Source organism: Cuculus canorus, chromosome 3, assembly GCF_017976375.1.
Source record: "Cuculus canorus isolate bCucCan1 chromosome 3, bCucCan1.pri, whole genome shotgun sequence".
NCBI lineage: Eukaryota > Metazoa > Chordata > Aves > Cuculiformes > Cuculidae > Cuculus > Cuculus canorus.
In genome coordinates this window covers 111863500-111890262 of record NC_071403.1, presented here as the reverse complement: position 1 = coordinate 111890262, position 26763 = coordinate 111863500, and the positions used below count along the sequence as shown (strand labels likewise).

The window sequence follows — 26763 nt, the reverse complement described above, 5'->3', positions numbered from 1 at the left end:
CTGCAGAGACACAGGAATAAATTAAGCAGAATTAGCTAAATTTGACCCATTTTAAAAACAAGATGGAATAGAATAAAAGCTAAACTTCTAAAGCTGAACAAATTCAAATACTCTGCACATTGGAAAACTCAGTCCTCCATTAGAATGTACATATTACACAGAAAACAAGATGGTGTGCAGAACCATTGGATTAACATCCGGAGCTTGGAATTAAGAAATCTGAGCAGTTACTGCAATAGTTGACCTCAGTAAGACACATGACATTTAATCATAGCTTTTTAAAAGTTTTCTTTGATCTCAGTAATACTTACATGGATATTTGGTTTCCCTGACTGACAGTGTGTCTGTGTTTTAAAATGTACTTTTTTCCTTGTCAGCCCAGGCATGGAATGCCATAAAATACTTCAGGCTCAACAGCACCCACACAGAGGATTATGGTGAGCCACACACGGTTAAAAAACACAGGCAGGAAATGGGTGGTGTGATCTGGTATTCCTGACATTTTAACATTACCGCCTGTACTTGTATCATTTTGCTTTACTGTCGTTCTCTTCATTAGCCTTTCATAAGTTAGACCATCTAGGAGCACAGTTCTTTACTAGGATATGCATGGCATCAAGTTTAAAATAATCTTTTAAAATGTCAGGCTGGTGATGATAGAAATAATCAAGAATCGTAGAATAGTTTGGGTTGGAAATGACCTTTAAAGGTCATCTAGTTCAACTTCGCTGCAGTGAGCAGGGATATCTTTAACTAGATCAGGTTGCTCTGAGCCCCAAACTACCCTAAAAGCCAACAGGAGCTTTTGTAAAACCTCCTTTATTTGGTTTATCGTCTCCGGTGAAAGATGCTACTGATTCACTTACCTGTTCTGATTGTACTGTACATTCTGTGTCAGATCGACATTCAGCATAATGAAATCATGCACATGGCAGCAGGAGAACGGCTCCTTGATCTCAGCACTGTTTGTTTTACTGGACCATTTCCTCATCCCAATTAAGGCATAGTGTGTAACATTGGGAGTTGCTTCAATATGTTGCAGAATTTGCTTCAAAGAAACATTCCTTTCAGTCCACGTATAATCACTACAATAATTACAAAAAGTTTATTAATTTTAAAGTAAATAGAGAATATTCAGAATCTCATTCAGCTAAAGAGCCAATTCTTAACTGTCAAAAGCAGTTACCAGTATCAGGTAGATAACTTCAGTGTTGTCTTACTTTACTGCAACTTTTTGTTTCTCATATTAATCAAAACCTACAATTAACTGGTGCTCGTAAGGTAGAGATTGGTATGACAGATCTGAAACTTAGTCTGGATCTTTCAAAATATTCACTCAGATATGTAAACTTTTGAAGCGACCTGGTTAATGTTCCAAATGACTCTGGTAGGGTTGCTGAGTTTGTGCCATAACTTAAGTGTAAATTATACGACCCTCCTAACCCACCCCTGGAGTCCATAAATCTCAGTTATCACTGAGCTTACTTCTTTTTGAAGGTTTGCTGTAAATCCTGCATAGCACCATTCTGGGAATAGACAAAAATACCTAGTACAAACAATATTCTAAAGTAATGAAAACAAAAATACTTCTTAGGGGATATGGGGAGCTAATAAAGGAGCCATAGAGACGGAGACTGACAAAAGGGCCAGCAAAAAAACAGTTGCACAATTTGCACAGAAACGTCTTTTAACTTCATTTAGAAAAATCCTCTTAAAAATGTACATGTGAATACCCGCGCTGCCCCAGCATATCGGGGACTGTTTACACAGTCTGAAATCCGCAGTTTGAACCAGAGTCAAGCTATACAGTAAGAGCTGTGGGGCATATAAATCCTCATGGGACAGGAATGGAAAACAGGCACTGAAGTATGTGCTATGCAAAGGCAGATATCTAAGGAAAATAATTCCCTTGTTAGGCAAATATTATTCTCTGCTTGTACAGGATAATGGATGTAGTACAGGGTTAAAGTTGTAGTATATCAAACGTAATTACAAAACTGATCTGCAGTGAAAGATTAAAAGACATTAGCTGAAAAAGCATACATTGCTGTATTTACCTTTTCCTGTCTCCTGAACAATCAACTTCTACTGCATTCCACATAACACAGGAGTCATCTGAAATGACAATGAAAGGCCAAATATCCTGGGGTTTTATCCCCAGCTCCTCTTGCCGATTTCGTTCAAGCTCCAAGTTATGATAAGACAACTCTTTTATCAGGAAGTGTGCAGCACCTGAAACCAAAGACATAACCCATCAGTTTAAAAGTAGGGGCAGAAATTGTTTGCCTTTAACTTGGAAGTGACTATTCCTGCATAACCTGGTATGAATCACTTTGAAGACTTTAACACCCTAACACTCCCCAGAAGCCTGACTTCTGTGGTACAGATTTGTTAGTGTCTTAAGAGTTTAGAGACTGATTCTTTTAACTTGTGAGATATTTAGCTCCACTAGCATCTCTTAGTGCAAACATGTAGAGATGTTGATATACCAACTGAATAATGGGAACAATTTCACCCGATGATCTACTTCAAATGCTTGTTGCTACTGCTGTCTATAAGTTGTTTCAGCAGTAAAAGCAAGGTGCTGAATATTTCACAGATAATAGAATAGCAGAACCTAACTAAGAGATGTACCTAATCGGTGCATCACGGCCTATGCAAATAGTACATAAATAATATCCACTAGGAAACAGAGTAGATAACTCCATCTGAGTTAACACCCTCTGCTCCCTTTAAAATCAACAGAGGAGAATAGGTATTTCTACGGTGCAATTTATCTAGCTTCTTTTAGGTGACCTGGATTAAGTGAGTTGCATCTTCAACTGTGACACATTGTCTTCAAAGAGAATCCCGATCACCAGATCAGATATGCTATCTACAAGGTGTGTGCCTGCATTTCACTGTTGAGTAAACCCTCAAAGGCCCAACTCGTGTGTCCACATTTGTTGGAATATTTTCTTATGCTTACCTACTCCTGCACTGTTGAAAATGCTTGGAAGAACAAGCATGATGTGGTTGGGCCAATATTTCTTATATATGGCCATTTCGTATTCCTTGACAACTAAAACATGCAAATGACTGGCTCCGTCCATTGCATGATATAAATTGAAAAGTCCATGTTCATGACGACCAGTGGTAGGAGTAAAAGTGGGGCTTTTTATATAATCTTCACTCTGTAAATAAAAGGAGGTATGAGTTTCTTTATTAGACTGCAAGATGTTTGAAAAAAAAGAGAATTAGATCCTTTGGGAGAATAAATCATCTTCACTGACACTGGACAAACTGCTGAATTTTATATCAACTTAATAGTAAAATAAGCAACCTCTGTAAAAGCTAGGAAAAAGAAAACTATCATTTAGCTTATTCAACTGATGAGAGCGTGGTGGGCTGGACAGGACTGCTAACCATGACCTGCCAAGTGCACAAGGACCTTGTGATTAGATCTGGAAAAAGACTTAGGCCCATATGACCTAAGTTGGTAAGAAACATATTAGTCCTAAACTGTAGTACACCCCTTCTGATTGGCTATCACCCAACCTTTAATGCATTGAAACTCACTAGGTGCTTCTAAGATGGGTAGTACAGCTTCCCAGAGCCCTGTTTCTACAGACATTGAGGACTGTTCCAGTCTGGGCAACTGATTATAGCCTGAATCCTACTAAGATTATTAAGAACTCAGAATGAAAGTGTGCCCCTTTATGAAGGCTCTCCAAAGTCTTCATAATTAAGTACTCCAGATTTAAAACTGCCAAAGAACAAAATGTTGAATTTGATAGCAGTAGAGTTCACTCAAGGGAATATAAAGTGGATCCAAAAAAATATTTTTAGTATTTTATTATTTTTATAATGATTTAATAATCTAGGTCTATATCCTACAGCACATCTCAAGCTTGCAGAAAGATTTTGGGGCAAGTGAACATTAAAAAAGGAAAAGGAAGAATAAATCATTTTGTCAAATCCTCAAAGCAGGTCAGTGGAAGAAGCAAGAAAAGACTCCACAAGGACTCGGTACACAGTTCTGACTGCATAGCCAAGAACAAGCTTTACTGGGTGAGGAAGAGCAGAAGGTTTCATTCTCACATTGCACAGTTGCTGCTGTGTTGCTTCCTGGGTTTTCCCATTTCAAATTTGCAGTGGTCGTAAAAGCCGGAACTGAAGGGTGGTATTGGTTAACTACTTTTTATTGGAAGCAAATTATTTTCTCCAGGATTGAAGTGCTACTGCTTGCTAGTGTTCCACAAATTGCTGCAAGAATCCAAGCAGTGTGGCCTGAGCAAGGCACAGCTTCATCTTAGACATGAGTATTAGAAGTCACTGTAAAGGCCAAAATCAGAGTTTGCATTGCCTGTCAGATGGATGACCTTACAAAGCGTTTTTTGCAAGTATGCCATGATTCTTTGGACAGTCTTGAAGCCATCACAAAGATTTTTTGAAAGCCTTGTTTTTATATGAAAGTAACTCTGCATTTATGCAGGATAAGGCAGGACAACCCACCGCCTTCCTCTACAGTGAAAAACTCTTTCCTCTTAGTAAACTCGATGATAAACAAAACCGTGTCTCGGAGGCTCACGGGTGAGAAGTGAGAAAAAAAATCTCACTTTACCATATTAAACCCGTAACCAAAGACTTTTGCCTCAGATAAGTGTGTTTTTACCAAACGATCAACCTTGATAATGAGCAAAAGAAACAGCAAGCTTAGTATCAGGACATCTTTGTTACGCAGGACCAGAAGCGTAAAGAAACCTAGTTCAAGAAATTTGAAAATTGGTGGTGTCTCCTATATATGGCCATATATATAAATATCCATCTACCTTATCTGTGACTAGTGGTAGCCTCATGCTTTCCAGTTGTCTTCCTGGTTGGCTAAAAACAAAATGATGCTCCTTTGACTTTGGAATGATAAAATGCAGCTGGATCTCTTCTCCCAGCATAGAATAGGAAAAGGCAAATGCATGAAGAGTGGACTCATAAATCTGAGGATGGGAAGAAATATAGGATAATTCCAGTGGTTAGAGACAAACTGCAAGGTTTCAGTGTAGCTAATACACATTTATAACATTACCAAACAATCACTTACTGTATTGCATTCAATTTCACCTCGTGATTCACTCCATGTTAAAAAAATGCCATCTAGGCTATAGCACACACTAAATAAATAAATAAATAAGTTATTCCCTCTTTTGAAATCATTGTTTCAACTTTGTCTTGCAGATGGTACCAAAACTTACAGGCTACTCTCAGTTTTCAGAAATATTGACAGGAAAAAAAGTAGTATTTGCATTGTTAATAACCGTCTTCCACTCCAACGGGCATGAAATTGGAGGGTTTCTCTGAGTAATAACAGTCTGTATGTCACACACCTGATGCTGGACTACTATACCAGAAGTAGCATCTTTTGCAGTTACTCAGGTGAAAAAGTAAGCAAATACTGGTGGGAAAAATCTATTTTGGAAGTTCTTTAAAGTGGCAGTATAGATGTAGGAGGCAGATTACAGCACTGAATAAACTAGTGTAAATGGGGCAAGGATCAGTCCTCTGACGTCCCCAAACCTGTCTGGTCAAAGCAAGCAAACCTCAGTAAAAAAGAAAACCTGTAAATCAGCTCTTTTTAACACACGTATAAAGCTTCCAATTAAAATACAGTGAATGTACACAAAACTGTGTTTATATTGTCTGTTTCAGATCCTGATCTGCAGAATATTATCTGGAAATCTTTACCTGGTACCTGGGATTGAAACCCATATACTGATGACACTGTTCACAGTGATGGTAGGTGTTATATGCTGCATACTTGGACAACCTCATCCTAGTTGTTTGACGACGTGTATACATATCCTCCTGTCTCCTGCTCACTGATCTGTCTATTAAAAAAAAAAAGGAAACAACTTAAATGTAACAGATATGCAAAGCTAGAACATATTTTCTTGTGACAAACTCATGATTATGATAATCCTATATAGATTCCACATAAGGCTGAGGTATAAGCAAAGCAATTAATTTTATTGGAATTATTGTTGTTGCTGTTGTTATTATTGGCTGGATGCTTGCAAAAGTAATAAATACTAAAAAAAAGAGTCTTATGACAGAAATTTGCTATTGTGTGATGGACATCACAGTAGATTATGTGAAACTAACTTGGTAAATTTAGTGATGTTGCTCTTCAGTCAATATCTACATTTTAGAAAAGATTCTCCTTTGTGTGAGACTGAAGGAAGAGGAGATGTAATTTCTGCTGAAAAGGACTTTTGCTGTGTCACCTGGCCAAGCTTTTCACTTGGATTTTCTACATTAGATCAGGTTGTTCAAGGTTGTTCCTTGTCCTGTTTTGAAAATCACTGAGAGTGGAACTACCTGCTGAGGTTCAGGCTAGCTGCTCCGAAGTTTGACCACTTTTATTCTGGAAATATTTTTCATACTGTCTCATTGTAATTTCCCATGTTGCAACTTGTGTGTGTTATCTCTTGACCTTATGCTGCGTGTCTTTAATAGTTTGTGTCTATAAGTTCAGGAAGTTTGAAGACAGCAACGAAATGCCTCTTCTAGACTTCCCCAGACTAAACAAACCTGATTCTCTTCAATATTCTGTGTACATCGCATGCTTCAGGCCTCTATCCATCTTGGTGCCTACCCACAGGACTCACTTCTGTATGTCAATGTCATTCCTTTACTGGAAAGCCAAAAATCTGAAGAATACTCCAGATAATGTCTTACAAGTGCCATGCGTGATCACTGTGCTTGACCTGCTTGCTAGATTTTTATTGTCAGTCCAGTAAGCCATTAACCCAATGAAGAACTGCTGACTTATGTTCAAATTGCTGTCTACCATGATCTACCAGGTTGTCTTCCTCAAAGCTGGCCCCAAGCTTGTACAGCTGCAAAGGTTTATTCCATTCCAAGTGAAAGATCTTGCATTTACCTTTGTTGAACTATACAAGGTTCCTGTCAACCCATTTCTCCAGTCTGTCAAGGTCTTTCTGAATGGCAGAGACCTCCTTGCATATTGACTGCTCCTCCAATTTGATATCATCCACAAACTTGCTGACATTGCATTCTGTCCCTTTGAACAGGTTGTTAGTGGCAATCTTAAACAGCGTTTGCCTCACTATCAGTCTCTGAGTATTGCCATGTTTACACAGCTGTCAGTCAGATTTGTGCCACTCATCACATTTTAAGTCCAGTTGTCCAGCCAGTTCCCCACCTACTTTAGAATCCTTCTATCCAAACCATTTCTCTCCAATTTTGGCCATATGGGTATCATAGAACACAGTGACAAAAGCCTTGCTGAAGTGAAGATAAAACCACTGGTCTTCCTTTGTCATCTCATCATAAAATGCAACCACGATTACCAATCACAATTTGCCTACAACAGATCCAGTCTAGCTGCTACCAAACACATTCCTGTCCTTCACAGGTCTGGACACGGCTTACAAGAGAGTTTGTTCCATAAATTGTTTTGAGAACTGAGGGTAGGCTGGCCAGGCTGTAATTGCATCAGTCCTCCTTCTGTCCTGTATAGGAAGGGCGTGGCATTTTCCTTTTTCCAGCCCCAAGGAACCTCCACCAATTGTTGCCACCTTTTAAGAATTATATCCAGTAGCCTCACAACGATGTTGGCCGGTTCCCTCAACACGCCTGGGTACATTCTACCCAGCTCCATGGGCTAGCGTATGTCCAGCTGGCTAATCCAGAGGACTAATTCTCACCTCAGTACTGCAGGAATCTACATCTGGACATACGTATCTCATGCTTTCCAAATCTGAACCAAAACCTAAAACATAAACCTATGAACACTTTTAAGTACGTAAATAACCTTACTTACATAAGTCACTTCATTGCTACAGAGCAGGACGATCATTCAAATACACAAACTTACTGTGGAACCAGAGCTTTTTTTCATGAAAGACAACCTATTTAATATTCTATAAAACATTTATAAGGCTTATACTCTGGTGATTCATCTAGAAAACTTCAAATCTTTTTTCACTATTACTTAGTAAAGTACAATTCTAAGAATTTCACTCTGTTTAGAAATTTAAAGGGATTCTCACATTAAAAACAACTAAATATATGTATATACAACAATCTAGATCTTTTAAATTCTAACCTTCATTGTTTATAGTCTGAACCTTTGAACAAATCAGACTTGCATCTTCATATTTCGGGTCATGGATAGTGTAGTCAAAAGGCATCTTCTTAAACGTTTCCAACTCCGGCCACATATCACCAGGCTGATGGTAGTACTGATCAGATTCTTCTTTTATGTCTATGATATTATTGAAAAATAAGAATTCATGTAGTTACAATTTTTAAAGCTCTTTATATTGCTATAGATGGATTTGCTATGACTATTATTCCTGCATAATTTTTTCTTTCATCTTTCTGAGAAAGCAATGTTATTATGCATCACACACCTTGGAATAATTGTACCTCATACCTCAATGCAATGCTTTTAAACTTTAAATCAATTTAAAACCTCCACAATCTTACTGGAGCAGCTGGTGATTGGTACAATCTGCAGGGAAATCATGCCGTCTTCTGAAACAGCTTAGCTGACATAAAACCCCAAATATACATAAATCCTGAAAAATATTTTTCTACCTCTGTCAAGAGGATGAAAGACCTGACAAGAGTAAAATGGACAGCAGTGAGGAGTTCAGTTTAGGGATCAGCTATAAACTGCTGTAAAGAGCCCCAAGTCCATATCTATGAGTATAGACTAAAAGGTCATTTAATACAGGTGTGACCCTGTCTTTTGGCACCCAAAATAAATATGAAACTCAGGTGGACTTAGTCAGATGGTGAAATCATCTTCATGCTCTGACTGTGACTTATCTCTAAAATCCTGCCTAAAATACAAATAATTGCTTGCACAAGCTTTCCTAGCAGATCGGTCACCTTTTTCACAGGTTTTGTCACAAATTTGGGGGATAACTGCGTTTTTCTCAAGCACAGCTCAGTGTGGAGAAAAACTCCTGGGTACTGCCCCACAAAAGCTCTCAGAGACAAGAGCTGAGGCACAGTCCAACAGTGAAATGACGGAAAAGCTTCCAGCCAGGGTCTGACAGAGGCAGCCAGCAGGTGGGTAGCACCCACCTGGGACTCTCCACGGCTGTCTCTGGATGTGGTTTTACAGCAGAATTCAATATATCCCATAAAATATCACCCATATTTTTCTATGTAATCCAGCCTTTAATTACATGAATACATCTGGAAACACAGGGGAGTAATACAGTGCAAATAAAGGAAGTTTGGACTAAAAATAGCTATGAGAGGGCAGGAAATGTTTTCCTCCCTCATGTAGCAAAAATACGACATTGCTTCTCACGGTATATATCTGCCAGAATGTCATTGATTCTTTTCATATACTTTACCACAAAATTCTAAACTCAAAACTAGTGACTAGATAACACTTAATATATATAAATGCTGTTGATTGCTTCTTAAGAAAAACAGAGATATATGGTTTCCTTACTGAGAGTAAGAGTAAATGCTAAGTGATAAATAAAATAGTAAAATATTCTTATTTATCCGCTGAAGATCATACAAAAATTTTCTTAAAATATTTCAATGATGTAAATTAACTGCAAGGGTGAACAGCATAGAATATACTGACAATTATTTTCCAATTTAACATAATGATTTTCTACCGTTTCCATAAGCAAACACTTTTATATCAAGAACTTACTAATGTTGATATCTTCTTCATCATAAACATCCACTTCTGTCAGTCTAATCAGCATTCTGGACAAAATACTGAGGAACTGCAGATAGGCACCTGTTTTCCCTATCTGTAAATACATAAAGTAGAAAATACAAAAGTAAACATTCATTTTTCAACATGTTACTTTTCCACATATCTGGAAATTGCAGCTGCAGTGAAACTGAACATTAATATTCAGTGCCTGCATATCTCTGTATTTGTATATTCCTTGGCATAAATGAAATGCTTAAACACTCAACAGTTTGGGTCCTTCTTTGCAGAAACGTAGTCTGGAAAATGCATTTTATATCACAAGTCTAATCACAAGCCCAGAGACGAGAATTTTCTCTCCTGATATTATAGTTTCTACATAAGCAATGAACTTCTAAAAATCCATGCGAGCTCATAAAATGTTCCAAGAAAACTCCTCAAATCATAAGGTAACTAAAGAATTACCTCAGCCCTTTTCTATATGCCCAGTTTACCAGTACGCTGACTGCTAGTGAAGTATAGTGACTATCCTGAAGAACAAAGTCACGTGCATCTACAGGAGAACTTTTGCAGGCCACTTCCACTTCGGGAAGACATTATATATTTAACAATGCATCGTTCTACCTCTTGTGTTTTAAATATATTATTTCCCTTCTGCTGTTTAAAAAATACCTTTTAAAAATACCTTTTAAAATCATCGTAAGATTATAACTTTCTCCTTTCTTTTTTACTCCACTAACACACGATGCACATTTTCTCTTCATTACACCATAGAATTACTGCCCTTTTGTGTTTTTTCAGCTGAATGATAGAAGACACAGCCCATGTCATCCACTCAATGGATTGTTCTGTGTCTTCCACACAAAATTTGTTGGGGCTAACAACGAGTAAATAATGCCATATCTAAGCAGACAGCTTTACAAACCATTACACTTGAACAGGAAGCAGTAAGCAATGGGTTATTCTCTCTCACAGGAGAATGAACTCATCACGATTTCTTGTGCGTGTGTATAGTTCAGCCTCAGAATGGCACTGGTGTCTAGTTGAAAATTTAAGACTAGCATCTCATCTGCACAGGGGAGGTTAGCATGAAAACTATTACAGAATCGTGGAATCATAGAATAGTATGAGACTTTTTAGAAGGGACTTTAAACACAATCTAGTTCCAACCCCTCTATGATGGGCAGGGATACCTCCCACTGGATCAGGCTGCCCAAGGACCCATCCAACCTGGCCTTGAACACCTCCAGGGATGGGGCAGCCACCACTTCCCTGGGCAACCTGTGCCAGTGTCTCACCATTCTCATGGTGAAGTTCCTCCTTATGTCCAGCCTAAATCTGCCCCTCTCCAGTTTATAGCCATGACACATTCTGCTGCAACTGCCTCATTTTACAAAGTGGTATCAGATTTTGGGCTACATCTGAGATGGAAATGAACAATAACTCTTTCAGGATGTATTCGGTTTTATGCTGCAGCTGAGTATGAAGTTCAGTTTCTTGATCACAAAATATCTCAATCTTTGGCAAACGTGGACAATTTAGATCAAAGGAATGGACAGCCAAAGACTGCTTATCAGAGTACTTCCTGGAATCCTTTATGAATTGCAGTAACATTTGCAGGCAGTCCCAATAAGAAAAGTCTTTCTATTCCACTGCATCATAACAATGGAATACATTTGTTTGTTAAAAGATTGTCGTTTCCTTTTTCAATAGATGGGAATAGAAGAGTGGATCATGTGGCAAGTTATATCAGTAACTATCTTTAATTCTTTGGCTTGATGTTAGAATAACTGGAAACATGGGTCTTTGTCTTGGCTTGGATTTGTTCTTTTCAACTTCTGAGGTTCACAGGACATATATATGTAGGCATGGTGTCTCTTATCTTTTTGTTTCACACTTCAGAACATGAGAGGCACAATATTACCTTTAGCATGTAATATGTGCATTGAACTAGGAGATATCATGCTCAGAGATAAGTGCTAAACATTCTCAGAGAATTTAGAAGAGAAGGAACTTCCTAGGACTGTACCCATTTCCTTATGTCTTTTCAAACTGTGTTTAAAAGTCTCGGGTCATCTACTCAGATTGCAAATATGCCTCTGCTAATGTGAACTGGTTTTCTTGCACCTGTTATTTACAAGAGCTTCTATTTCTGTCTATTGTGTGGAGGAAACAGAGAAAATAACTTAATTACAAACTCCCAGCTGCTTCAGATTGATCATTAGACAGTGGTGTTGTGAAGATCTTCGGTTTTTATTTGCAATGTAAATGCATATTCAACTTTAATAAACTGAAATTATACATGAAATCTATCTCTTAAGCAAACTAGCTTTTAAAACATTTTAATGGAGAGAGACCAACAGAAAATTAACATTACTGTAGCTTCTTTGTATTTGAACTCAGGCTAACAGTAAAGAAAGGAAGATTATTTTATGAGATGGGATTAGAAAATAAAGTATAAGCAACTCAATCTCCACCAAAAAAACCCAAACCCTTCAAGTATGAATAATAACTTATCTATTTTTTCTGAGATTATGATAAAATTAAACAAAATAAATCAATGACAATACTTTGCTCTTATTACACACCTGTGGTGGCCCACTCAGCAGCAGCCTCCTTGGGTGAAAGGTGTCCATTCTGCCCTCAGTTCTGTTGTTGTAGTCCATATGGATTGGCTTGGGAACCGTCCATTGGCGGTAGTATAGAGACTGTTCCGTGCAAGTCATCATCTTACTCATAAGAGGGCGAAAAGAACTTGCCCACATAACAGAATGATAGGGCAAGAGGGAAGATGACTTGGGAAGTCCACTACTGTCTGTAGAAGTAATAATGTCATAAACTAGTTTGGGCAGGAAAACTATAGGAGGTTGTTTGGATGCTTTGGTCATGGCGCATTGAGACGTCTGTAGGATGAAGGAGTTATGAGTAGGTGCAGAGGAGGAGGTCGAGGAGGAGAAAGGTGAAGAGGATGACGAGGTGATGGAAATCTGGGCACTTTTTATATTCTGTTTTGTATCTGGCTGTTCAGTTACTGATGGCAAGTATTTGCTGATTGTTGTTTGTGCCCCCTTGTCTACTTTCTGCTTCTGCCTTTCATAGTTATTTGTAGTTTCTTCAGTGCTGTTGCTTAGGACATGGTGAGGGGATTTTGCTGTATCCCCTGCTGCTGTTAAAGGAGGAGATGACTCACTGCAGAATGCTGCAACTAAAAGAAAAATTGTATTTGAACATACGGCAACTTTCTCGGCTAGTCGATGTCATATTAAACAAATGAAAACAAATTCAGACAGTATTGCACATTGCAATCCCACCCTTGTTCTTGCTTGCCACAGAAAGTGGCTTTTTAAAATACTGAAGAGCGTAGGAAAGATGTCAGTGATTGTTCTGTCCTCTGCTTCCTTCATCTATTCCTATCATGGGATACTTTCATCACTCAAGACAACTACAAAATTACTGAAACTATCATTTAAGAGACTGTAAGAAAATACATATTCACCCCATCAGAGTACAGGATGGAGTGAATTACCCCATCAGACTACAGGATGTTTATTACCCTATCAGACTACAGGAACGTCTACATAGAAAGACATCTGGAAACAGTCCTCAGCTCTGAGTCAGATGTGATCTGACACTCATGTCTGCGTCGTTGCTGCATTTACTTAGTCTGATCTGATAAAAGCTGGCTCAAGTCTCTGGTGCTACGTAACGCATTAATGCGTTCATACAGCTTCCGGTCAGCTCAGAGCACACGCTGAACTCACAGATGTTGGCCTTGAATATGTCATGTAGATATACCCCAAAGCTAATTGCTGATACTCTGAAACTGGTATACTTTTACCTCATATGTTCTAACTACTAAGACTTCTTGAAAGCTTAAGGCCTCGTTTTAAGTGGTTCTGAGTATTTTTAATGCTCAAGTGAATTACAAAGAGCAGATGCAAGTACTTCACAGTCTTTGGAGTAGACTGAGAACTGTTTGAGGAATCAGTCTCCAAATGGTAATAGAAATGTCTCTCTGAAGCTGAACATAGATAAAATCAGCCTTCCTCTCATGATGAAAACAGTAGTCTTGGTTCTCAACCTCCCACACACACACATTTTGAACTAATATAAGTCCATAGTTTCCTTGGTCTCAATAAATAGCAGGATATACTCGAGCTGCATATTAATCTGCAGTAGCCAGTAAAGATGATTACCAATAAATACAAATATATCACTGGCAATATTAATTGCTTCAAGTCAAACCACTGTGTATCACTCAAAATACCAGTATCCAACAGCAGAGAAAAAGGAAATTTAAAAAAAGATTTCTTTAACTACAGACAAATTGAGGCCACAAAGCCACGGGCAGGTCACAGGGACACTGTGGTGTGATAAGCAGCCCAACGTTGAAGAAGAAACACTTTGAAAATTAAAGTGTTGATGAAACTTATCCAAATGTTTTCAAGTTTTTTTTCCTTTTGTAATGACCACTGTGCCTGTAGAAGAGAAATCATGGGCCAAAGATGCATGTTACCAAGTTGAAAATCACACTTACATCAAAAATATTTACTGTTACTGACAAAAAATAACATGTTTTAAAAAGCTGCATGACATCGCAGTTCCTAAGAACTTATGGTACAACTTAAATCTACCACTTTTATTTAACTCTCCAGTTAATATTATCTGCATAAAAAGCATGCAAACAAATTCATCAGACAAAAGAGCTGGTTTAGTTCTCAACATTGCCTCACGCCTCCTATATCAATTTGTGGATTAAAAAGGAACTGAAGGTTTTAAAAATTGTCCATCTCTGAAAGAGCTTTCAGACAGCGCAAAATTAATGAGTAAACATTCCAGAGCAATAGCAAAAAGGCAAAAATACCAATGACTTCAAGTGTGCTTTTTCTCCTATAGATTTTCACAAGATTTTATAAAATGGTCAAGCATGTCTTCATCTTCATAAATTTTTGTAGCTTTGAACACTCTCAGCCATCACAACACCAGCTGAGGATTCATACCTCAGTGGCATATATTAAAGAAGTCTGTGGTTTACACATCGTACCCTATGATTATTTTCCAAGCAAGAAAAGAAAAGATCTTCTTTCTTATATTTCTGAAGTCTGATGCTTATTTCTTTTAAAGTTATCTTTAGTGATCCTATTAATATAGGTCTTACCAAAAACTTAGTAATTTATGCCTTGTATTATTTCTTTAAAAAGCTGAATAAGAGGTCATTTTTATGTCCTTAGTGTAACTTAACAGAGATGATCTTAAGGTCTTACTGGAAACTTTTGAAGAAAGAGATGAAGAAGCAGAGTCACGGGAATGAGATCTTTCTCTTTTCATAGGACTTCTCTTTTCTGAAGTAGAACCTGTTTCATGGGGAGTAGTAGGGGAAAACAAAAACAAAATATAATTTAAGTAAGCATGTAAGAAGGCACAGCTACATTGTCAAAGTATGGAAAGGCACACAAGAATTTGTGCAGCTTTTGTCCTCATTCTGACACTGTTTTCAGTGTGGAGAGTATCTATTCCTACCATGTAATGTTGGATCAGCCTATGGTCTAATTTAGCTATACCAAGCTGCAATAGCTTCACAAAATCAATGTCTCAACCATGTTTTCTCTTTCTATCCAATGTCTGTCTTCCCTCACAGTCACTCAGTGTCAGGGAAACCAACAGGCAAAAAGCTCTATTTTGTCAATATGTTATAAAATTACTTCCTATTTCATACATTACAGCTTTATGGCCAGATTGTAGCTCAGCTTTTGGTGATGAATATCCATGGACATTCACTTGAGGTTCCTAGCTTAGATTTCTAAGTTAAAATGCCTGTTTCTGTACAGGTTTACCATGATAAACAGAGACAGAAACACTGTCAGCACAAAGCTTAGGCTATAAGGTCTACGTTGTCTCAGGTGTTCTGAATTAAACTCTGGGGGAGAATCCAATATTTTATGGGCTAGGAAAGCAGCCTTACAACTTAGACACTTAACACGTTAGGTGCCCATTTGACTCAGATCACATACGATCTTGGTATACTTCAACTAAAGGGACAGAAGTATTCATCACATCCAAGATAGTGTGAATATGACCTCAGGTATTTCATTCCTCTATGAAGAACACATACATGATTAAAGTAAATACATTTGTTCTGCTTGTTCTTCCCTCCTTATTATCAATGAGTAAGAACTTAATAGCTGAACAGTAACCAGCTTTCTTCCTCTTTACAGCATAGAATAGGAAATGAAGGCAAGCAATTTGAGATTTAAATAACCTATGGGGATAAAAATCTCTTGTTCCCCACAGCTGCAAGGCACAACAGACAGTAAAGAAAAATGTAAAGAAATTAACAATAACTGATAACGCCCGTTAACTATCACTCAAAAAAATAAACCCAGAAGTTCCTGGGTAAATTATTTTTGTTTGTTTACACATTTATATGTTCTTAATTGCTCTTAAGAAATTATGAACTCACCAACTCTACACTGTCAATATGAACATGAGCTACCAGTGAGCCCGGGCAGGCAAGAGGGACAACCACGTCCTGGTATTCATCAAGCACAGCACTGCCAGCAGATCCAGGAAGGTGATTGTCCCACTCTACTCTGCACTGGTGCAGCCCCACCTTGAGTACTGTGTGCAGTTTGGGGTGTGCAGTTTGGGGTGCCACAGTATAAAAAGAATGTAAGGTTACTGCAGAGCACCCAGAGGAGGCCGCAAAGTTGGTGAAGGGTTTAAAGGGGAAGCCATATGAGGAGCAGCTGAAGTCACTCGGTCTGTTCAAGCTGAAGAGGAGTAATATGAGGGGAGACATCACCACAGTTTACTGCTTCCTCACAAGGGAATGAGGAGGAGCAGGTGCTGATCTCTTCTCTCTGATGATCGACGATAGGACCCAAGGGAATGGCAGGAAGATGAGCCAGGGGAGGTTTAGGCTGGATATCAGGAAAAGGTTCTTCTCGCTGGGGGTGGTGGGGCACTGGAACAGCTCTCCAGGGAAGCTGTAATGCACCAAGCCTGGCAATATTCAAGAAGCATTTGGACAACACCCTCAGACACATGGTGTGAATGTCAGGGTTGTCCTCTGCAGGGACAGGAGCTGGACACAATGATTCTTGTGGGTTCCTTCCAACACGGAAACTTCTGTGATTCTTTGATTCTATGAGTCTATGAATTCGTGGATATTTTCAAGGAATACTCAGTAGTTACTATGTTCAGATACATTTTCTAGCCATACTATTTAATACCTTACGAACTACTGACTACTCAGCTGTACTATATACAATTCTCTTGGAAGGAATCATCATTGTCAGTATGTAAGCATAGGTTCGGTAGCACCAGACAGGGACAACTTAGGTGGAATTGCCCCTGCAATAAGAGAGGGGATCAAGTCACTGCTTCCCACATGGCAAAGAACACACTTCCCTGCTGCCGGGAGGGTAACAGCGCAGAACTCTGAAAAGCGAGCATCACTGGATGTACCCACTCAAGTTCCACTTTGTGGCTGCCAGAACATACAGGACAAAGGAGGTAGGGAGGAAAGAGAGAGAAGGGGGTCAAACAGAGAGAGAGCAGATGCATTACCAGGACTACAAGACATTAAAATGCTGCAGCAGCAGCAGTCCCTAGGCAGAGAGGGTGAGAAAACACAGGTTCAGTGAGGTGAAGCAAAACCGAGGAGCAGAGGTCACTCAGCGAGGCTAACTACAGAAACTCTCACTAAGTAGGTATCCATACAATCCTTTTTTTTCTAATACAACTCAATCATTTTACAGCTTCTTTTATTATCACTACTAATAATACCTTCCGTTGCTATTTCTTCATCTTCATTATCAGTGCTGCTTAGTTTCTCAGGGTCACTTTCTAACACATCATTCACAACTGCTTTCTCTGTGTGAATTTCTGAGCTCACAAAGTATGCTGCCAAACCAAGCTCTTGCTCCAAGGTTGTCCTTACCAAAGAAGATGAATTTATTAAACGTAGGTCACAGTATCTCAGTGATCTGGAGAGAAACAAGAGGGGCTAGTATGAAAACACACTGGAAGATACTCCCTTATTTCTTTTACAAACATGGACAAAGGGGAATTTTTTCATAGTCTATTTAAACTACAGATGAGATAGAACATAGTACAGCTTTTGTGCTTAATAAGTTTACCACTGTGATGTATACACTGTTATTTTTCTTAATCCAGTTATGCAGCTTAACCTAATGCACTTACCATTAGCATTAGCATAAGAAAAAGAATAACCATTTTGGTTCTAGAGCTTCTAGCTGCCACTCCAGAAGTCATTGATCTCTCCACACATCCCGTAGCATATATGCCAGCATCATGCAGATGTCTCAGCTACCCTAAGGTATCTGAAGAAGCTATACTTTTTTTTACATACCCTTATTCTCTCCTCTAAACTGGGACAACTCTCATAATATTTTCTAAGCTATTTATATCTTGCAATAAACAGGAGGTTATTATTAATAATATGCAGTTTGTCAGTATGATATAAAAATTCCCCAAAAATGGAAAAGAAACGTCTTGATATCAAAATCTCTTTCCTTTCCCCACAAGCAATTACACAGTTGATCTCTAGACATTGGTAAGCAACGGATAAAAAATGGCCACTGAGAAAATACTGGATCTTCTTACCGTGGCAAAGACTCTCCTTGTGGATCCATACCGCTAAATATCAATATACAAGGCAAACCTTCCAATTCCAAATAGGTCTGTGGCCTCCAATCTACATCTTCGATTTTCTGCCAGACCTGTATAAGGTATGAAATGCTGTTGAACATATCTATACAGCACAAATAAAACAAGAGAAATATATACTTTTATTATCCATTATATGAATCAATTTGTAGAGCGGATGGATGTTCCACAAAGGGAAGCCACAGAGCAGAGCCAATTTCAACATAGGTAGATTGCACAACTCCTAGAGCATTACAGATAGCAATCTGCCTGCTGTAAGTCTGAGGAGACTGGGAAAGCATGTTCCAGTCTGAAAAGCCTCCCAGCTTCCCAGATGCATTAGCACTGAGGCCAGGACATGGATGGGTAGAGTGGACATGGCACAATGGACAGTAAAGTTGAGCAGGAGCTTTGGGGGAGAGAAGAGTACAGAGGGCTGCTTCATGTGGCAGACAATGTATGTATGTCTGAGTCCAAGGAAGAAAATGAGCTAGTGAACAACACTTTTTCACCTTCAAGGAACAGAAAAAAGCTGGAGGTGTTCAACACACACATACCACTATCCTCCCTTGCTACCCTCACTTGCTAGTCTCTCCACCAAAGCTGTCAATTTTCCTGATAACTTCATTAAAAAGTTTGATAACTAGACCTATTGTTTGACTATTCAGCATCAGGCTGCACTGCTTTACCTACATCAGTCAGTCCTTTTTGCTGTAAAACTGATCTACAGATAAGGAATGCACAGTAGGACCAACAGCATGACAACTCGGCTTCTGTCATTTATGCATTTACCAGTATTATGCATATCAGAGAAGATAACCAGGATGTGATTCAGAACTAATACCGATTTTTCAGAATGAGTTATGCTTAATTTATAGCAGAATGGGATCAGCATTAGGTCCTGGATCTCAAATGACTTTGTCTAACCTCTATTGAGTCAGACACAGGACAGAGGGTACTGTGTATATATTACACTATCCTGGAATGTAAATACATTTTGGCTTTGATATAAACTATGGTAATTTTACAAAAAGCAAGGAAAAAACAGAAGTTTTTATTACACAGATAAAACAAAACGCTAGACCCAATGAATATGAATTAATCCGTACACCAATACATGGTTCAGAAAGCATAAAGTCCTGAGCTGTGAATACGGGGGTGTTCGAGCAACCATACCAACATCACTGATTCAGTGATGCCATCTGCTGGTAAAAAGCATAATATAACTCTCAGCTGGTCACTGATGCAAATCTTTTTGCACTATGATGATTTTGTGAGAAAATTCTGCTAAAACTGTGACAATTTTGCTTGGCTTTTTTCCTCACTCCTTATGGTCCCTGTAGATAGAAGCAGTTCGGCTGTTTGGGAGGGTTGCTACTGAAAGCCAAGTTTTATCCATATTAGTTAAAACTCCAATAAAGTATTAACCAGAGGATAAACAGAGGAGTCACAGATGGTATGTCTAACAAAAACAAAAGTCATGCTCCTTATGGTAATTTTTATTTTCACTAGTAAGACCTGTAGTTTAGCTTATGACCATTACTCTCACCAGTAAAGTCTCCCTGCCTACCCATCTAACGAAGCTTCCCAGTACATGTTATTCTGCGAATTACCTTTAGTTGTTCCACAAAGCGCTTCCCTACTGTGATTCCAGAATTAGGATTTCCCAAGATTATTTCAAAGTTATCTTCAAGGGCTAGTCTTTCCCTTACATTATACAGACGTTCATATGCCACTGCAGCCAGCGGAGTACATGGAATTCTCAACACTACCATGAGGCCATGACCACTAGGACATTGTCTTGAAGAGTTTATTAGGTTTTGGGTGATTTCCAGAGTTTCAACTGAGGTGTAATTCTTCATCTGAGAAAGACCACACACTGCCATCATAGCTGCAGAGTAGTGTTGTATGAGGACAAAAGTCCTTATCACTGCACTGTGTAATCTGGGGAACCTGAAATAAATGGTGAATTAAATAGTGAAGTATTAAAGGCTAAAGTGAAAAAGCTAATGTTTTATAAAATACAGTAAACTCAGGATTTTTTCTTGCACAGAATCCTTCATATCTACTATGCAACAGAATCTCACCAAATTGAAGCCGAATAGTCTCAGAAAAGCATCATTTCACAACTGGAATTGGCATTGTCTCTTAGCAAAGAATTACTAAGCAAGTAGTTCAGTAAAGTTACATCACTTCAAGTTGCCAAGACTTTACCACTGTTACAAAATCTATCACAGAATAATTGCTAATACACTCAGTAACACCACCAATCAAAATGAATGCACTTATCAATGAGAACAGTACTCTTCACGATATGTTCTTCTTAGGGTTTTTTTCTCTTGTTTTCTTACTGAAGCCATGAAACAATTCACTCTTGTTTCCCAGAGGACTGAATACATAGGCCTCATCCAATGAACACCCCAAATTCTCAAGCTGAGGTACATCTTTTCTCAATTCCCAGTCTACGGAAGGGAGAAACATGGATATGCAAGAGCTTCCTGTGCTCTGGTATTCACAAAAATGAAACACAGGTGCAAAACATAATGAGAAATTTTGGCTTGCTCAGAAAAGTGCCCAATATGCTCGATCAGAGCTCCATAGCACCCTGTAGCAAGACGAAGCAGCTAAGTGTGCATGCATTCAGTCTCCCAGTTAGCAGTACAAACGCAAAAGATTCTGTCCCCTCTCATTCTTCTTCCAGACCCCAAAGAGTTCCTCCCCAGCTGCATCTATGCACACAATTTGTCACGGCTCTTTAGCAGTGATTTTAGACTTGCTGCACGGGGACCAAGGAAAACTGATCATGTATTATCAAGCTCTGATATGCCTACCTCTCTGGTCCAAGTGCAGTATACACAATTTATATATAATGGCCAGGATCAGCAAGTGATAACATTGAAAAACTTAATAACATACTTAAAATTACATGATGATGCAGCTTTAAATTATTATAATAAAGAAGTAGCTACTGGTCAGAAGCGAGAATACACCATAAAGTGGGCATGTTCATAGTATGAACCAGCCTAGACTGATTAGATTACAGGCCAAATATATACAAAAAAAACATGGAAAGATAAAATAAGAGAGAGTTAAATGCTTTTGAATACGCTGTTGATTTGTGGGACAGTGACAAAAAGAAAAGAAAGAAAAAGAAATAGGTTTCTAACTAGTAACTAAAGTCACAAGAACATACTTCCTACATTTCTTGTGTTAAGTGAAGAAGGACACTGTACCTTTTTCCCAAAGCCATGACCATTGCTTCAAATGAGCTGTCATACCGAAGCAGTGGAATACTATGTCCCGAGAGGGTGGACTCAATGAATTCTGACAGTCCAAAGTATTTCTTGTTTTCATGGTATAAGTCTACGCCCTAGAGCAAATGAAGCAATAAAAATTGAAAGGCAATTTCTGTCAATTATTAGTTCACAAAGAGTTAATCATTAGTATGTGATATATTTGCAATCACATTCTCTAATGAGCATACATAGATGTATTAAAACAAGAAGACAAAGAAAGAGAATTTTTTGAGAGAAAAGAAGTTTGATTCAATTTTTCCCTGTTTCTTTATTTTCATCTCTCTCCCTATACATACATATGCAGACACAGAATAGTTGTTTAGAATAAATATGCACACATATGAAGAAAATCCATGTGTGTACATGCATTTATGCAATAATGCACTAGAGACAGATTTGCAGATGGTTTCCATTTATGTAGCTCAGAAATTTTTAGCAGAGCTACTACAGTATATAGAATATATAAAAAGAACTAAGAAAAATAGGATGAAACTGCAAGATAAGCAAAGGGGAAAAGAACGTGCGACAGAATGAACAAGAAAAAGATGCCATGCAAACTTCATTCTCGTTCACAAAAATCACAGGGCCTCCACGGTTTCACCAAGTATGCAAAAGCAAAATAACTTAAGAAAAGCCCACAAAAGCACCTCAAAGCATCCATCTTACATTGCTGTACGAAGAAGGCCAGTGGATCTCATTGTAAGGGCTGATATGAGTATGCTGTGTCTGCAGCGCATAAGGGAAGGAAGTCACATGGAGGGTCACAATATTTGGTGCCTCTTTCACCTCCCTGCAGTTCAACAGTCTATCAACAAGTCCCGTAGACAGATCTGTTTGAGGATAAAGGCTGTGCATAGCACTGCAAAAAAAGAAACCCAAAACTCCCCAAAGTGATCAGCACAAGGGAACAATTGTCAGCGGAATAGCTTTAACTTGGATGCGAAATCAAAGTTAAACACATACAAGAAACCTAGGACTCTGTTCTTTGCCCTGCTTTTGTTGCATAGAAGGATGGGAAATGGGAAAAGAAATGCAAATTGTTTCACTGCAACAGAAAGTAAGTCTATTTAGCTCCCTAGCTTGCAAATTACCAGTCCTTTACAGCAAACAGAATGCAAGAGATAAAGGATGAAAGGAAGCTGATGTTTTGACAGTTACTAAAGGATGCATAGTCCTGTAGTAACTTTTGCCAGATTATTAGTGCTGCCCTTAGGAAAATACAATTCTTACCTACAAAAATCAAGATAAAAATTGCAGACAGTACTCCAGTATGACAGAAATCCACAGGGAAACTACCTGTGATACAGCTATTACGAAGGCAAAGAATACTTATTGTTAGGGCAAATGCCAGTAATTGCAGATCTACAGTCAATTTCTTCCTCTGGTGTAAAACTTCAGTCCAAATTCATGGTATTTTATTTTTGGCATTTATCTGCAGTGACTAAGTTACAAGCCTATTCACCGTAAGATCCTTCTGTTACCAGCAGAGGATAAGCATCTCCAGAATTGTTTGTGTCCATTCATGATGTAAGTCTGCCCATGTCTCTGTTGTGAATACGTGAGCAAATCCAGGGCAATTGCTCTCCTTTTTAGGTACCTCGTTTAATTGATTTCAGTTAGGTGGCATGAATTCTGCTCTGCAGAATAGTCACTTAATATTTGGCACTTACATATCTTTATCAGATATGAGGCAAATATCTCAGAGTTAAGCAGCAATGCGAGTACTTCCCTGCCACTCAAGGATGTTAAATTATAAATTCTTTAAAGCCTGTGACCACTGTAACAGCTCAAATAAGTTCCTAAGATATCAGGAGTTGAACAGGAAACCCCTTGCATGCAAAAATAAAGACCTTATCATTTCATTCATAAGCAAGATTCTGTAGGTTTTGGTTTCAGAAACACTACCATGTCCCCAAAGTTGGAACATGTTGATGTTTCTGGAGTTCAGCATATTCCCCAAGCTCCCCAGTGCCTCAGGAGACAGAAAGCAAAAGCAACTTCTCAGCAGGCAGATTGTTGAGGAGCCAAGGAAACAGGGCTGTAGGAGGGAAGCAATAAGTTATGCAAGTGAGATAACGGGGAACATTGGACAGAAACCTCCCTGATTCCCTGAGAGGTCTACTTGACATTACTGTGTATTCACAGAAGCTTTCAATTCTTAGAAATCAGTGATTCTGGATAGAAAAAAAAAAAGGAACATTATACTGGAAAATTTCCAATTGGTTAAAAAAAGAAGCAGCAGTGTTGGCTCACTCGTTGTCTACTCGCTGTGGAACATTTTTGCGTGTTTTCCAGCCCGGAGGACACTGACAGAGGATAATGATCTCAGTGTACTTTCACAGGAAGCTTTCTTTTGTACAAATGACAACCAGCCAAAAAAAAAAACAATAGCTCTGGCTGAAAGAAGATAAGAATGGTGAGCAAGGAAAGCTGAAATGTTCCACTGAAGCATAACATAATATGCAGGATGAGAATAAGTCATGAAGGACCTTGAAAGAAAAGATGCTTATTGAAGGCATGTGAAGAGACAGTTAGCAGAAAGATGCAAAGATGAAGGAAGGGATAAATCAGAAAGCTGATCTTGAAAGCTAAAGCAAACAATAATAATTTCTCTAAAAACAAGTTGCAGTTTTCTTACCTCATTAGATCCCAGTGTGCATGATCATGGATTAGGACAAACAGTGTATGTGGATTCTGCATAGTGTTTTGTAAAAAGACTTTGAATTTAATTTGGGCTTCTGCATCTAGTTTCATAACATATTGTTCAACCCTCTGCTTTGTAAGATGCTCCTTTTCTAATCCAAGCTCTAATAAAATACCTAAGGAAATGGAACAAATGTCAGTATTTCCAGATCCAAATGCATTTAGCAATTTGCTGCAAATCTAAAACAAAGTTAACGAATGAGCACCTGAGTGCCAGAGATGAAACAAAGTCTGCTGATAAGTCACTTCGGAGGGTGGAACACAAATCAAGAAATCAATTTTCTCGAAGGAACCCAAATCAAGATTTTGTGTGCTGGAGTCAGCAATTGAGCAAATATGAGACAGCAATTTCTGAGCCACTGCTAGCTGGAATGGACGAATCTGATGTCGTTCAATCTCATAACCTGGAAAAAGGCAAAATTCTGCTTAGATATGTGCCTGAAGTCTAATGTAATGCAAAATGTCAGAGTCTGGCAAAGAATAACTGATCTACTGCTTAGGATACTTTGCTTATGAACACGAGTTCCAGTTTATGAAAATCTATATGGAATATACAAAGATATCTTTCTACATTTGGGCATTTTAGTTCTAGAAGTCTCTTAGACATCTGAGAGATGAAAGTGAATTTGTGCAATAGCATTCTGCTGCCATAGAATTGAGAATTAGAGCTTCAAAGACTAAAATATCCAGTGTAATGAAGCAGAACATCCATCAGTGTCAATCAGAATATCCCAAGACATAAGCTGTTGTTTGCCTCAGAACCTTTGCCTTCAAGAGCCTAGGACTCTACCTAGATGACTCTAACTCCACATCTAGAGACCTGGTCTTAAGCACCCTACTCTGCCAGCTCTTTAGAAATCTCTCCTTACTTACTTGTACACACAGCTGCTCCAGTTCCATTCATCACTGTTGGTTTATTCACTGAAGCAGAAAGTGATGAAGAGATGTGCCCTTGGTTTTCCTGATAAAATTTCTCCAGCAAAAGATCAATGTCACCCTCTATCAAATTGAAGGGATAGTGGAATAAATATTCACGTAAATAACAGCTGCATTTTATTTTGATTTGGCTTATTGGCTGCTTCATATAGGTACATTCACATTATTTTCTACTGTATTCTTTTTTACAGCATATCACTAATAAAATGCAAATCAGGTCAGGGAATGACAGATCAACTCTGCAGATCACTGGCTAGAACATTTATGGATTATGGTAGAAAACTAGCTTCAAAGACCTGATGCTAAACAGCAACAACAAAGACATGAAACTGGCTTAGTTGATGTTCAGACTATGGAGCTACGCTATTCACTAATAAGGATTACAAGAAGCTTTGGAAAATGTGATAAATATTTTTAAATCTTTTAACATTTTTTAGATACAGAAAGAAAAATAAGTCCCTCTAAAGCTGAAAGAGAAATACAAGTTTTGTACCTGCACGCAACGCTGAAGCAAGCAAGAAATGTGTTATTGAACTATGCTTATCTGCAAATACATCCTATTCTAGGGGCCCTGCTCATAAGTGAAAGCTCTGCAGTGAATACAGTATGCGTCTCCCGAGTATCTAGTATTTTCTCTGCAGTCGAAAAGATGCTTGAAGGCGTCTGCCCTCAGCTCAGAAAGGCAGAGTCTGCCCTGAGAAGTGCAATCCAATGGCTGTTGATGGCAGCAATTTTTAGGATGCCCATTTACTCGATCTGCTCAAACAACAGCAAAAGTGATTTTGAGAACCATACTTTGAAGATACTAAGAGCAGAAACAGTAACGTTACATGACGGTTCCAGGAAAATGAGTTTCTCTTAAATGACTACTCAAAATATCATGACATAACCAGAAGGGTTCCTGTGACCTAAGTACAGATTTACCAAAATGACATGAATGACAAAGGGGGTTGTGACATCCCATTTACACTGACAAATATGACAAATCCTTCCTTTGATAAAATAACTCTGTTCTATTGCAGTTGAAATTAATTACGTGCTTAGGATATGGATACGCACTTGCGTAGTATATGGATGGCTTTGCAAAGCTAAGAATAATATGTTCAGCTGTTTGCCGGTACATTTTTATGAAACTGAGGGATTTTAGAAATAGACATTTTTAGGAGGAATTCCAATTCAGATGTACTTTCACAACTTTATCCTGCATTTTTTATATATTTCTATTAAAATCTTGCTTCTGGAAAGGTAATGAGTACAGCTATTTTCTCTGACTTAACACTTTCAGGGACTTGGAAACATGTTTCTTTATAACCTGTTAGGTACCTGGACAGAGTGTGCTAAAGAAGGACCCCAAAGTTTCCACTTTCCCTGTGACCAGCTGATAGTTAACTTCTTTTTGGTAGTCTGAAGGACTGAGCATGCTCTCAGACAGAACTCTTGCCTGATACTTTCCTAAAAGACAAAACA

At 38.4% G+C, this 26763-nt stretch overlaps 1 protein-coding gene across 1 annotated transcript in view; it reads right to left on the bottom strand.

Moving 5' to 3' along the window:
• The window catches only part of GREB1 (growth regulating estrogen receptor binding 1), a 64834-nt gene that overhangs the window by 6962 nt on the left and 31109 nt on the right, over positions 1-26763 (bottom strand). The window contains exons 12-29 of the mRNA XM_054062552.1: positions 26620-26748; positions 25234-25359; positions 24567-24764; positions 24296-24476; positions 22324-22516; positions 21595-21731; positions 19975-20314; positions 18320-18435; positions 17480-17679; positions 14956-15045; positions 12280-12896; positions 9686-9788; positions 8105-8263; positions 5719-5861; positions 4812-4973; positions 2969-3173; positions 2058-2232; positions 867-1085 (exon numbers count right to left, since the gene is read on the bottom strand). Of these exons, the coding sequence (XP_053918527.1) occupies positions 867-1085; positions 2058-2232; positions 2969-3173; positions 4812-4973; positions 5719-5861; positions 8105-8263; positions 9686-9788; positions 12280-12896; positions 14956-15045; positions 17480-17679; positions 18320-18435; positions 19975-20314; positions 21595-21731; positions 22324-22516; positions 24296-24476; positions 24567-24764; positions 25234-25359; positions 26620-26748 (3493 nt within the window). The remainder of the gene's footprint in view (positions 1-866; positions 1086-2057; positions 2233-2968; positions 3174-4811; positions 4974-5718; positions 5862-8104; positions 8264-9685; positions 9789-12279; positions 12897-14955; positions 15046-17479; positions 17680-18319; positions 18436-19974; positions 20315-21594; positions 21732-22323; positions 22517-24295; positions 24477-24566; positions 24765-25233; positions 25360-26619; positions 26749-26763) is intronic.